Below are 13,003 nucleotides of genomic sequence, written 5' to 3' on the forward strand. Positions count from 1 at the left end.
AGTTATATCATCACCCCTATTGAAATGAATGGAGCACGGACTACGCGTGCTCTGCCAGAGCTCCATTACCAATGACGTCACTGCGGAGGAGAAGCGACCCCCTGCAGTGAGGGTACAGCGGGGCACAGGAGTCCCGTTCAGCAGATCGGCAGGGGCCTCCGTGATGAGACCACCACTGCACAGCAAGTTACCCCAGATCCTTTGGACAGGGAATAACTTGTAATTGTGGTCCAACCCCTTTAAGTCCATGGGGGTCGGCGAGTTGTGTCATGACAATACCGTTGTGTAAGTCCGCACTGAATGGATTATGTAATGCTAAATTGTTTTACTATCTGAGCCAAGATGCTGTCACATTTATCCGCTCTTTGGCAGGAACATCATTAGTATGCTGACACGCACGAATCTTACAGACTGGAAGTAGCTAATGAGGACATGAAGGAAGACGACGTCATCAGGGATTCTGGGGGAAAGTTCGACATCTTTAATTCTGTCCATACTCCTGGCATTCACAAAACTGCAGCACAGATAACAGTATTGGGGCTAGAAGTGACTGTGCCAACTTCTGCTTCCTTGTGGTAAGAGCGGTTGTTGACCTTGCCTCCAATTAGAATTAAGATATGACAGTAATGAAAGTAAGTAAGAAAAAAATAAAAATGATGGCACAACGTGGGAAAACACAAAACCGTATGTACTCAGGGGGTCTGCAATGCAGAAAAGTTTACTTTCTCTAGATGGCAATGCCTGGTCATCCACATGGAGACCATCACATAGGCTTAAAGGGGTTGTCCTGTGACAGCAAGTGGGGTTATACACTTCTGTATGGCCATATTAATGCACTTTATAATATACATCGTGCATTAAATATTGGCCATACAGAAGTTATATACTTACCCCCTTCGGTGTTGGCGTCCCCGTCTCCATGGCGCCGACCAAATGCCTTCTTCTGCCTCGATTAGACGCGCTTGCGCAGTCTTCCCTCTTCTGTCCCGCTCCGGCTTGCTCGCGCCGCACAGGTCTTCTGCGCAAGCGCGTCTAATCCAGGCAGAAGGCGGCATTTGGTCGGCGCCATGGAGATGGGGACGCCAACACCGGAGGGGGTAAGTATATAACTTCGGTATGGCCAATATTTAATGCACGATGTATATTACAAAGTGCATTAATATGGCCATACAGAAGTGTATAACCCAACTTGCTGTCGCGGGACAACCCCTTTAAGAAGAACCTTATAGGCCATACAGTGCCCCTCTGCTTCATTCACTTCAATGGCCGCTCCGAAGATTGCAGAAGCGCTTCAACTACTAGGTCATCTCCAGCACAGTAATTGGAGTGAATACAATGGCGGCACTTGCGCGATCTCCACTCCATTCTCTTGGGAACTGATCGGACCCCCATTCTCAGGATTGATGGAGGTCCCAGCGGTCAGACCCCCACCGATCATAAAGTTATTCCCAATGTTGCAGATAGGGAATAACTTTATCACTTGGCAAGCAGACTTCCTTTTTCTATACAGCCACCCCCTCTGTAAAGAGCTTGGAGAACAGTTACCTTTCCAGCCGCTGCTGTAAAACCGTAAGGTGCTCTTTAAGTCTCTTGATTTCATCTCGTTTTAGCCTGGTAATTTCCCGGTTTTTGTGCATATATCTAAGAAGACGGATACAAGAGGGTTGTTATAAACATTGCATGAAGTGGCGGTTCAAGAGCAGCATACTAGTCAACCAACGCTTACGGACCTGTCCATATACAAACACGGAGGAAACTCCAGCTTGTTGTGGATCTTCTCCGGTCTTCCTAGAGCTTGATTAAACTCAAACCTGGATAGTTCAAACGTTAATACAGGCGGCAGTTCTGTAAACCAGTGCTGGAAGAAAAAGGGAGCAGAGACTTAAAGATTCACCAGGCCTGGAGAAACAAAGATGGCGGCATCAGCTTCTCCGACTACCTGATACACACCGATACATCATTAAGACATTACACCTGCTGTGATTGACCGGTGCTGCCCCCATGGGCCGTGCTGACCGGTCAGATCACATTGTAGTATATTGTAGTTGATGATATAACAGTTTAATGTGAAGTTAATGTTTGCTACATCTGTAGCGTCCCTATAAGTCAATGTTCGACTTCTAGTCTCCTCCAAACATGCCGCTCCTGGCCCTCCTCCTGATCATTAATATACAGCAAGTTTCTTCTTGGAAGGAACACGGTTTTTCCTTGTGAACAGCGTCAAGTAGGCTTAAGGAGACCCACAGGCCACGCAATGCTTCTCTGGGAAATGTGGTATGCAAATAGAAAGCACAATGCCTGTGCAGCGCCACCTACTGGATGGTAGCTTTCCTATCAGTCAATGTCTAACTTTCTAACAGGTCTTGTAACATAACAAAGGAGATGTGTTAGACCAGTCTTCTCCATAAGGAAACAATACCCATCTACAAACAGATTGGCTGGGGGAGAGGCCTGTGATGCATGTCCGTGAGGTGCTGTAGCTTACCTTCCAATTAGTGGCGCTGCCGAGTCTTCCATCTGCATTTCAAATTTCCCGGAGGAGCAATTATGGCCTATAAGTCTCTTTCCACCTACTGTCTACATGGAGAAAGAGCGCCCCCTCCTGACCCACATAACACCCACCAACATACTGTACATCACAACACCTGTCTCTACATGGGTCAGCGTTTCCTTTTAGAGAAGGTTCAGTTCTGGATTATCTCCTTAGTCATGTTGCAAGTCCTGTTAGAAAGTCTGACATTGACTTATAGGAAAGCTATCTTCCAGTAGGTGGCGCTGCACAGGCATCGTACATTCTCCTATTTGCATACAAAAAATTCCCATGGGGCATTGTAGGGTCCATAAGTCTCCTTACCCCTGCTAGGTGCTCGCCACAACCCTCTAGGTTTCCTAGGGATAATTATGACACAATTTACAATCATGCGGGTTAATATAAGGGTTCATAAGGAAAGTTTTCTATATTGACTCCACTCTAATCTACATGAGATCAGACCTGTTCTTGGCTGCAGGATGAGCCCTCTCACTGCTCTGTGTGCATTAAGGCACCTATAAATGGGACGGCTGTCAGGCACATAAATGCCCACCAGCCGCCCTACTAACCATCGCTCCTGGGCTTTACATAGCCATTCAGTGAATGGAGGCGGAGAGGGCTGGAGATCTCTTCTGGTTGCGCACATAGACTCACAAAGTATGAGTGACTCCCATTTACGCGGCCCGACAGTCGCTCGGTTTTTAGTTCTGCTACAAAAACAAGCATCTTTAACAAGTGAGCGATTTATCCCCCCGCCCCGTCGGCGACCGCTTGTGCATGGGACCATGGTCAGGGATCACTGTTTCCAGCGGTAATTCAGTCCATAATCGCCCCGTCGGCGACCGCTTGTGCATGGGACCATGGTCAGGGATCACAGTTTCCAGCGGTAACTCAGTCCACGATTGCCCCTGTGTAGAGGTACCTTTCGGCCAGACACACAAGAACCCCGTCCTTAGTAATGCGCACCCCCGTGCAGCTTTTTTTTAGGTCCTTTATCACTCTTCTGCTCCTTTAAGCAAGGATTACATTTTAGCGAACGCCTCTTGCTCTGCGCTATCCGAGGACACAGTGATTTAATCACTGGTGACAGCCCAAGCTAAAACAGAATGATCTGTCCTCCTGATAGAGCGGAGCAGACCGGTGACGGAGGCGTTGTGTCCGGCGCAGGGGAATTAGTGAGAACACCATGTAGCGGTGTACATCGTCATACTGGTGACCCTACCGACCCAGCGGCTGCAAGTAAAACCAGACGACAAGAACAAAACGCACCGAGTGCCAACTAGTCAGGCTTGCTCTGCAACAGGAGATCTCGGCCCCAATGAGACGGACGGCATTACCGTCGGTACTGGACATTTACAGGGAGCGTTTTTTCTGCGGTGTTTTCTAGGGGGGATCGTTCATATTATTTGATTTTGCTGGGAGTTTGTGGTAACTTCCATCATTTTGCTATAAACATTAGGGAAAAAAACAAAAAAACAAAAACAAAGTGATGCCACCTCCAAACACAAGGGGGCAGATTTATCTGAGTGGCATTTTATTCGCCGGTCTTAAATAAGTGCTACTGGAGTAAGATGAGCCAAATGTACTACAAGGCGCGATCCTCTTACAGGGGTTCTCGCCCGCCTCAGCGCCTGCCATCCAGCACTGCAGCTCTGCGATTCTCCTGGTGCCTGGAAGCAGAGGTCAAGTGAGTGCCAGCAGCCAATCAGAGGCCACAGCATCACCGTTCCAAGCTCCCGGCATCATGGTGCCCAGTATATGAGTGCTGATGCCAGGAAAGCAGGCAGTGACGATGCGGCCTCTGAAACGTAGGCGGTGGTCACCTGACCTCTGCTGTCAATAGACCCTAGGAGAATGGTGGACTGCAGCACTGGACCACGGGTGCTGAGGAGGGTAAGGACCCCGTTTTAATTTTCAACCGATTTGGACATAATTGTAAATCATCAGTAAGTATCCAAACAAGCTCTTTAACCCTTTCCAATCCACTGTCTGACCTCTGAGGACATTATGATTTAGGGCTGTACAGCTCCGATGTTGGAAAACGTCCGTCGGGGTTCTCTTACTGTATATTGCCAGCCTCTCTGCTGTCAGAGCCTATCCAATGTGTCACATCATGCAGTACTGGCTTTAGCCAGCAGATAGCGCCGTTGTATAACAGCAGAAAAAGAGTAAGCCCCCTAGGAAAACCACAATACAAATTGGATTGGAAAGGGTTAATACATCTGTCGCCTCTTGCCCCGCCCATGCAGCTCCTCCTGAAATAGACTGCAGGTAAAAAAAAATCTACACTATAATTTACATCGGTTTTTGGAATATATTATAGCGAATTCAAGCGTTTGCCCCTCCTAAGTGTCATCCACCATGTGATTTGGGGCAAAATTGTCCCACCGACTGAAACCCCAGCGATCAGCTGTAATCTACTGAAAAGTAAGTGTTTGATTTCCATGCAGTGCCACCACAGGAGAAAAACAGCATTACACACCACCTATTGAAATTGATGTACTGCCCATGTGATGCACAGACGTGCCGGGTCCTCCAGAGCAAGCAATGCTTTCTGTAGCCGCTAACAGATGAGGGATCCTAGTAAAACCCAATTTCCTAATAGAGTATTTAAAATGGGCTTTCTAGAGCAGCCAAGTCCTCTACACTCTTCTAGCCCCGTGATGTAGACACTGAGTGCGATTCATCGCTTCCACACGTTATTTCTGTAGCTGATGGCGTTACCGCTGCGCCCTCACCTCCTGACCAGACTTGCTGCAGTTCTCCGAATGTAATGACTCAATCTCTCCCTCGATCATGGCGGCCTCCAGGCACTCGTGTAGGTCTTTAAAGCCGTTCACCTGCAGAGGGTACTGCCCGAACATCTCCGTGTTTTCAAATTTCTTTCCTTGGCGAGAAACAATCAGACATTAGGGGGAGCAAAATAGATTTACTTCCAACTGCAGTTACAGCAAGGTTAGTTCTTTACAGGATCAGCGATGGACATGACAGATCCGTTCTGATTGGGGAAGAGGGGCATTTCCCATCATATAATACAATATGGCTCTGCATGGACATTTGCAATATGCTTAATTTTACCAAAAGTCAGTCAGGGTTTGGTTTTGTGGCTTGGTTTACTATTCCCAATCAATGTTAAGGCTTCTTAAAAAGTCACATTGAAGGAACGCTGCTGTCCAATAGGTGGCGCTGTATTTTTCCATCTCCCTTATTTGCATAAAATACCCAGGGGAGCTTGCATGGCCTTAGAAGTATCCTCACTCACCTTTTAAGTGTCCCTACATCCCTTTTGGGTGCTCTCATTGGGGAGAGACTATATCATCCCCTGATTCACTCACCCCCCCAAGTGTTTCCACACGTTTTTTGGGTGCTCTCCTTAAGGAGAAATGACACCCTCTTTACCAAAAGTAATTGAACACCTGAGCAAGAATTACAAGTAGTATTTATTCAATATGGTAATACTTAGTGGGGCTCCTTTGGACCGAATGACTTTGGATACTCTGGTATTTCCCTCCACTTATCCTGCAAACGTCTGTTGAGTTCTCTCAAAGAAGATGGACACGGTTCCTATTCCTTGACCGGACGTAAGAGTTCATCCCACAGATTTTCAGTAGGTTTAGGTCGGGACTCTGTGCAGCCGCTCCAACCGTGGAACATCCATATCCTCAAACCAGCGTAACACAGCATTGGATTTGTGACGAGACGCGTTGTCTTGTTGGAAGTATGGCCGACCATTCCCAGAGTATCGCCACATTGTCGGCAGCACATTATTGTCTACAATGTCAGGGTCACCTCCATGTTCATGGTTCTTGTCACTACAACCAACCGGCCAAGACCATGCCAAGTAAAACATCCCTGGGCCATGAAGGAACCTCCGCCGTACTTAGCTGTTGGCACAACACGCTCAGGCAAAAGGTTTTCCCCAGGATCCCCCACACCCAGGTCCATCTGATGTGAAGGTTGAGTAGCACAACTGATTACTCTATAGAATGTTCTTCCATTGCTTAACTGTCTGATGACGACGCTCCTTGAACCATTGTAGATGGGACGATTCATCTTCAATTGAGAGAAGCCATCAGATATTTCGCAGGACGAATTGAGGGAAATACCAGCTGAAGTGTATCAGACGTTAGTAGAAAGAGTATCCAATGCCATTAGGGCCAAAGGGGCCCCACTCAATATTAGCACATAGAAATAAATACTACTGCTGATTCTTGCTCAAGTGTCCAATTACTTTGGGTAGGACAGTGTATAAACTTAGGCCTACCCAGTGGTAACCCTGCAATGGAGATACAGTAACCTGGGCTGCTCGATGCGAAAAAGGTACACCTGATCCAGGTGTCTAACATTGGAATTGAATCAGCATAATTGGGATGCAGAAATTTAAAAGGGGTTTTTCCAGCAATTTTTCACAAAACTGCAGCAATACAGTCAGGATTTTATGAGAACTGTGGTTAAAAAAGGCAAGCAATATACAGGATGAGCTTTATGATGAAGGCTGCCCTCAGCCAGTCCCCTTATGCTTTATATACCGGTTTATGTAAAAGGCCATTGGCATTGCCCCCCCCCAAAAAAAAAGGCCTAGCACCTCTTTTGGTACAAAAATTAATATAAGACAGGGTCTTATTTTCAAGGAAACATGGTAGCAAGTATTCGTACTGACGTTTTCAGCTTATTAAGGCAGCAGGAAACCACGTCTTGACTGCGGAGGGAGGGAGGCATGGCATGTGCATAACGCCATCTCCTTCCAAAACTAAATTTGAGAAAAGCTGCCTACTAATTAAAGAAGTAGTCAGGGAGGTTTGGCACTGACAGACCCCCTTGACTTTGCTGGGTGTCGTTAACACATCGGAGAATACATGCAGATTTTCTGGAAAAAAAATCTGCAACAAAATCTGCATCATTGATTTTGATGCAAATCAGCATCAGACTTCATGCCTATCTGCTGCAGATCCGTATCAAAATCAGCAACGAATGGTGCGAATCTACATCAAAATCCTGCTGCGGATTTGCATGTAAATCTGCCATATGTGAACACACCCTAAAAATGTGTCTTATAGTCTGAAAAATACAGTAATTAATAGAAACAACAACCAAAATGAAATTAAAAACCCTTAAAAAGTCCATATATTAAAAAAAAAGCATAAGACCTATGGGGTAACACGCAGAACGGTGTCCACAGCTCTTGCCCTGGGAGGAACGTCATCCTGAAGACGCTTCTGCAGTTTGTATTCTTAACTTGCATGAAAAATTCAAGAAATGCGCAACAACAGTTTTTGAGAGCGCAGGGGATTTTTCTCACAACGCGTTTTATTACTTATGGTTAATAATATTCATAGAAGCATCTGCAAATATAATGTGCAACCAGCCCTACAAAGAATAAGCACCAACCTTCGTGTACGCCCACCGCCAGGAAACGGCCATAAAACAGCTCCACCATCGGGTTCTTTGGCTTTTCTCCATCTCTGACAAGCAAACAGAAGAAAAAAAACAAAACAAAAAGTTCATGAATTGTACAGATTATAACGAGAGACAATTCATCCTGATGTGAGGGCAGCCTAAAACTAGGACCTCCAGTCCTCCGCTCGCTCTAATGGGCGACGTCACGTTTCCTCTGCCCGCTTAAATCACCCATTAACAGCGATGGAGGGACCACCTACTTGACATGTTCACAGTACCGGGGGCAAGAAGAGCCAATACAGGTAAATATGGGCGAGTATGAAGAAAAGAAGGTCAGCTGGGCCACAAATGCAAACCACTGCAGCTGCCTGGCTGGCAGAAGAACGTGACAGGACTGCTTTAAATGCCGTTCAGGTGGGGCATAAAGAAAAAGTTTCTCCGATGTCTCTTCTGAAAAGTTGGCAAGTATGACCAAAAGTAACAACACCTGAGCAAGAATCAAAAGTAGCATTCCATAAGGTAATACTTAGTGGGGCTCCTTTGGCCCCAATGACAGCAGAAACTCTCTGTGGCATACTTTCTACTAACATCTGATACACTTCACCTGGTATTTCCCTCCATTCATCCTGCAAGTGAATGGCCAGTTCTCCCCAAGATGATGCATCGTCTACAATGCTGCAAGGAGCATAAGTCATTGGACAGTTGAGCAATGGAAGAACGTTCTATAGAGTGATGAATCACACTACTCCATCTTCGCATCAGATGGCCATACTTCCAACAAGTCAACGCACCTTGTCACAAATCCAATGCGGTTTTCCATTTGTTTGCGGATATGGATGTTCCACTATTGGAGTCCCGACCTGAACCCTACTGAACATCTTTGGGACGAACTAGAATGTCGGATCAGGAAATACGAACAGCATCCATCTACTTTGAGAGAACTTACCAGACATTTGCTGGATGAATGGAGGGAAATACCAGCTGAAGTGTATCAGATGTTTGTTGAAAGTATACCACGGGCATTATCTGATATTATTAGGACCAAAGGAGCCCCACTTATTAACATATGGAAATAAACACTACTTGTGATTCTTGCTTAGGAGTCCAATTACTTTTGGTAGGACAGTGTATTGAGCCGCTTCCATAATACTACCATTATAGCATAATCTCAACGATTGCTACAATAAGGGATCTTCCAAGGCTGTCCTATAAGAATATTTACATTATATGTAATCCACGATTACAACCACTACTGAAGTCTTTGGCTTCAGGTCTCTACACGCCAGACACCGTCACAGGACTATATATGGACGCTGCTGGATGGAGCTCTTGGCCTCCAGTAGCCTATATGCCCTATAAGTTGGGAGAACACTGTCCCTTTAAGAGTGCGAGATTTATCCAACATCTAAAATACTAAAGCTCAGGGAAAACGAATCTAGAGATTTCAAAACACGATGCAAGACTGAAGGAATGCGGAGACAGAAAACCCGATTCCTGGAGTTCTTGAACAACCTTCTCAGAGAGGAGCAGATGAAGGCTTTGACGTGCCATGGCTGCTTCATTCTCCCTCCAGCGTAATATGCATGTCACTTAGCTCTTCAATTGTCAGGAAATGTTTGCCGCCCGAGGGCCGTGCCGGGGATCTTGGCTGAATTACTACATCGTGAAAAAGCCAATTACAGAAACAAAAGTGATCGCTCGCTGCAGATAATCCACACGAGTCCCAATATGGAGGGTCGGAGGTCGTTCGCATAGGATGTCCCAGGACGGTTTAGGGCTTGCTGGAATAACCATACAATACGGTGAACAACAACGTCGCACTCGGCGCTGTTGTCAAAGACGGAAATACAGGACTTGTACAACTGTATCCTGCCGGTGTAGGGACACTGTAATCGTGAATGGTGGAATCTTGAACCGGGAGATCCTCTAGTAAGGTCGTGGTCATGTGTATGGCGATTGTCCGATACATGCAAGATCATCATACTGATTGTCCAAGAGCGCGGAAGTGACCACGGATTTCTAGAAGGGGCTTCACAGAACACTTCAAGGTGTTGTCCAACAAAACAAAAAAGTTATCCCCTCTACATAATACAAGATAGGTGGGTCACAAGAACGGGGGTACACAAGGTCCTAGAATGAATGGCGCGATGGTCATGCAAGCGTCCTGCACCATTCATGTCAATGCGGCCACCAGAGATGGTCAAGTACAGGCACTTGTACCCAGCCATCTCCAACGGTCCTCTTGAAATGAATGGAGCGGTACTGCCATGCTCAACTCTCACTTTATTCATCCAGGGACCTCCGAGACCCCATTCTTGTGACCAGTAGCGGTCCAAAAGGTTGTACCGCCGCCAATTAGATATTTAATCGCCTACAGTATGTATAAGGAATGACTGTTTTGTGGGACTAACCCTTGGATGGTTACTTAGTGCCAATAACATATTATACACCAAGATTGGTGAAAACGGGAATGATTCAGAACCATAGACTTTCCCCGCTCAAAGGGAGACCAAAAAAAAATCCAAGTTCAGCAGGTTTCTAGAACTTACGTAGGGCAGAATAATGTAACCGACCGCGGTATTCTGTCTGGCACAAAGCACAGAAGTGACCAGAAACCTGCTCAAACGGAGACCTTACTGGTCTCCATCTAACCACTGAAGGTCAATGGGTCAATCCCAGAACGTAGTGTATAATGGGGAACCAGTCATCCCTCTGGTGGCTGTAAAACCGCCTACGGATGCGTTCACACGGGGCGGAAATGCTGCGAAACAGATGCAGCAGAAAATTCAGCTGTAAATTCCGCAGCATTTCCTAATTCAAAACAAAGTCAAAAATCACACGGATTTAGACTCGGCACCGGCTGTGTACCCGCAGCCGATTTCAGCAGATATGTCGCTCCCATTCACCCGAGAACACATGGCGCTGTCAGCAAGCCCCGACTCCAGGCAGCCGCTAGTGAGCCGCTGGTCAAGTGATGTGAAAGTAGCTTCACCTGACTAGTTGCTTGGCGCCTGCTAGAGGCTGCTGGAGAGTGCTGACAGCGCAAGCATGGAGAGGTGACAGGAGCCATGTATCTGGTGAGTTCCGCTGCGAATACGCAGCTGATTCCGAGTCACAATCGGCACCAATGGATGAGGGATTTGCTCTGCAGACATTCTGCCCCGAGTGAATAGACCCTGTAAAAGTAGAACAACTAAGTTACTGCACATTGCCAAACTACTTTGGTATCACTTCAGAAGGGTCGGTGATCCGGGGATTATTCTGACTGCCACATTGGAGCCAGGAAGGGATTTTGATCCCCTAAAATGAGGAAAATTGGCTTCTACCTCATTTGGGGCTTTCGCCTTCCTCCGGATCAACAAGGCTGAATTGGATGGAATATGTCTGGTCTTGGCCTTACAAGTTCTGTTAGTGGGATCCGTCCCTGTGAACGCACCTTACAAGAGCAAAAAAAAAAAAGTTTTCAAATTTCTTGAGTTGTGTGCAAATACCTGGTGAGCGGTCACAAAGGGGACAGATGAACGAGGCATGCATCGGGCCTGGAGCGCCCGGCACGTGCACAAGAGTTTGAGCACCACGTTAACGGCGTGGAGCATGTCTTAGGTGGGGTAGCGTTAGGGAAGGTCTGGCCTGCCAACAGGACCGCTTGCCAGGGATTTGCATCGACAGCAAGAATTTTGAAAACTTTTTTTTTTTTCCGTAAAGGTAAGCGCTCAGCAGCATGTAGAACAAAACAACTTTGGAAATGTGCGGCACTTCGCTGGTTTAGCGGCTGCAGGCAGTTCACAGGTCAACTGCAAAACTGGTGATGGGTTCCCCTTAAAGGGGTTGTCCAGGATTAGGAGAACACAGCCTCCGGAAACCTATCATAGGAGCGGGAGAATTCTTGTGCAACCCAGATAGGTAAGGGCTGATGGTGGAGGTTACCCTGAACCGCTCCATCACAGCCACATCGCATCGCCTCCAATCGGCTTATGAATTCTCCCATCGTAGGACGGGTTTCCACTTGCTGCACCAAAAGTAGCCATTTTATACCATCCTTGAATAACCCCTTTAACAGTTGTGGCTTCCGCTCGCAGATGAAAAATCATAGCATGCTCAATGAAAATCGCAGCATGCTCCATTTTTCTGCGGATTGCACACGGATGGCTTCCACTGAAGTCAATGGAAGCCGTCTGACCCACGGATTTTAAAAAGAAACAAACCCCCCCCCCTGTACTGCGCATGTCCGACTGCGAGCCATGCGGATAATCCGCAGTACTGAAAAGACAGAAAGAAAATGCAGGTACATGTGGATGCTGGCTGGGCACCGGGTCGGGATCTACTGCAGGCTCATGTGGATGCTGGCTGGGCACCGGGTCGGGATCTACTGCAGGCTCATGTAGATGCTGGCTGGGCACCGGGTCGGAATCTACTGCAGGCTCATGTGGATGCTGGCTGGGCACCGGGTCGGAATCTACTGCAGGCTCATGTGGATGCTGGCTGGGCACCGGGTCGGAATCTACTGCAGGCTCATGTGGATGCTGGCTGGGCACCGGGTCGGAATCTACTGCAGGCTCATGTGGATGCTGGCTGGGCACCGGGTCGGAATCTACTGCAGGCTCATGTGGATGCTGGCTGGGCACCGGGTCGGAATCAACTGCAGGCTCATGTGGATGCTGGCTGGGCACCGGGTCGGAATCAACTGCAGGCTCATGTGGATGCTGGCTGGGCACCGGGTCGGGATCTACTGCAGGCTCATGTGGATGCTGGCTGGGCACCGGGTCGGGATCTACTGCAGGCACATGTGGATGCTGGCTGGGCACCGGGTCGGAATCTACTGCAGGCACATGTGGATGCTGGCTGGGCACCGGGTCGGAATCTACTGCAGGCTCATGTGGATGCTGGCTGGGCACCGGGTCGGAATCTACTGCAGGCTCATGTGGATGCTGGCTGGGCACCGGGTCGGAATCTACTGCAGGCTCATGTGGATGCTGGCTGGGCACCGGGTCGGAATCTACTGCAGGCTCATGTGGATCCTGGCTGGGCACCGGGTCCGGATCTACTGCAGGCTCATGTGGATGCTGGCTGGGCACC

At 47.7% G+C, this 13,003-nt stretch overlaps 1 protein-coding gene across 5 annotated transcripts in view; it reads right to left on the reverse strand.

The window, feature by feature from the left end:
• Nucleotides 1-13,003, reverse strand: part of USP25 (ubiquitin specific peptidase 25) — an 87,501-nt gene that overhangs the window by 42,050 nt on the left and 32,448 nt on the right. For all 5 annotated transcript variants that reach the window (XM_066599114.1, XM_066599111.1, XM_066599113.1 and 2 more), the window contains exons 9-12: nt 7,919-7,992; nt 5,269-5,417; nt 1,731-1,858; nt 1,546-1,641 (exon numbers count right to left, since the gene is read on the reverse strand). In XM_066599114.1, the coding sequence (XP_066455211.1) occupies nt 1,546-1,641; nt 1,731-1,858; nt 5,269-5,417; nt 7,919-7,992 (447 nt within the window). The remainder of the gene's footprint in view (nt 1-1,545; nt 1,642-1,730; nt 1,859-5,268; nt 5,418-7,918; nt 7,993-13,003) is intronic.

The sequence above is a fragment of the Eleutherodactylus coqui genome, chromosome 4 (genome assembly GCF_035609145.1).
Source record: "Eleutherodactylus coqui strain aEleCoq1 chromosome 4, aEleCoq1.hap1, whole genome shotgun sequence".
NCBI lineage: Eukaryota > Metazoa > Chordata > Amphibia > Anura > Eleutherodactylidae > Eleutherodactylus > Eleutherodactylus coqui.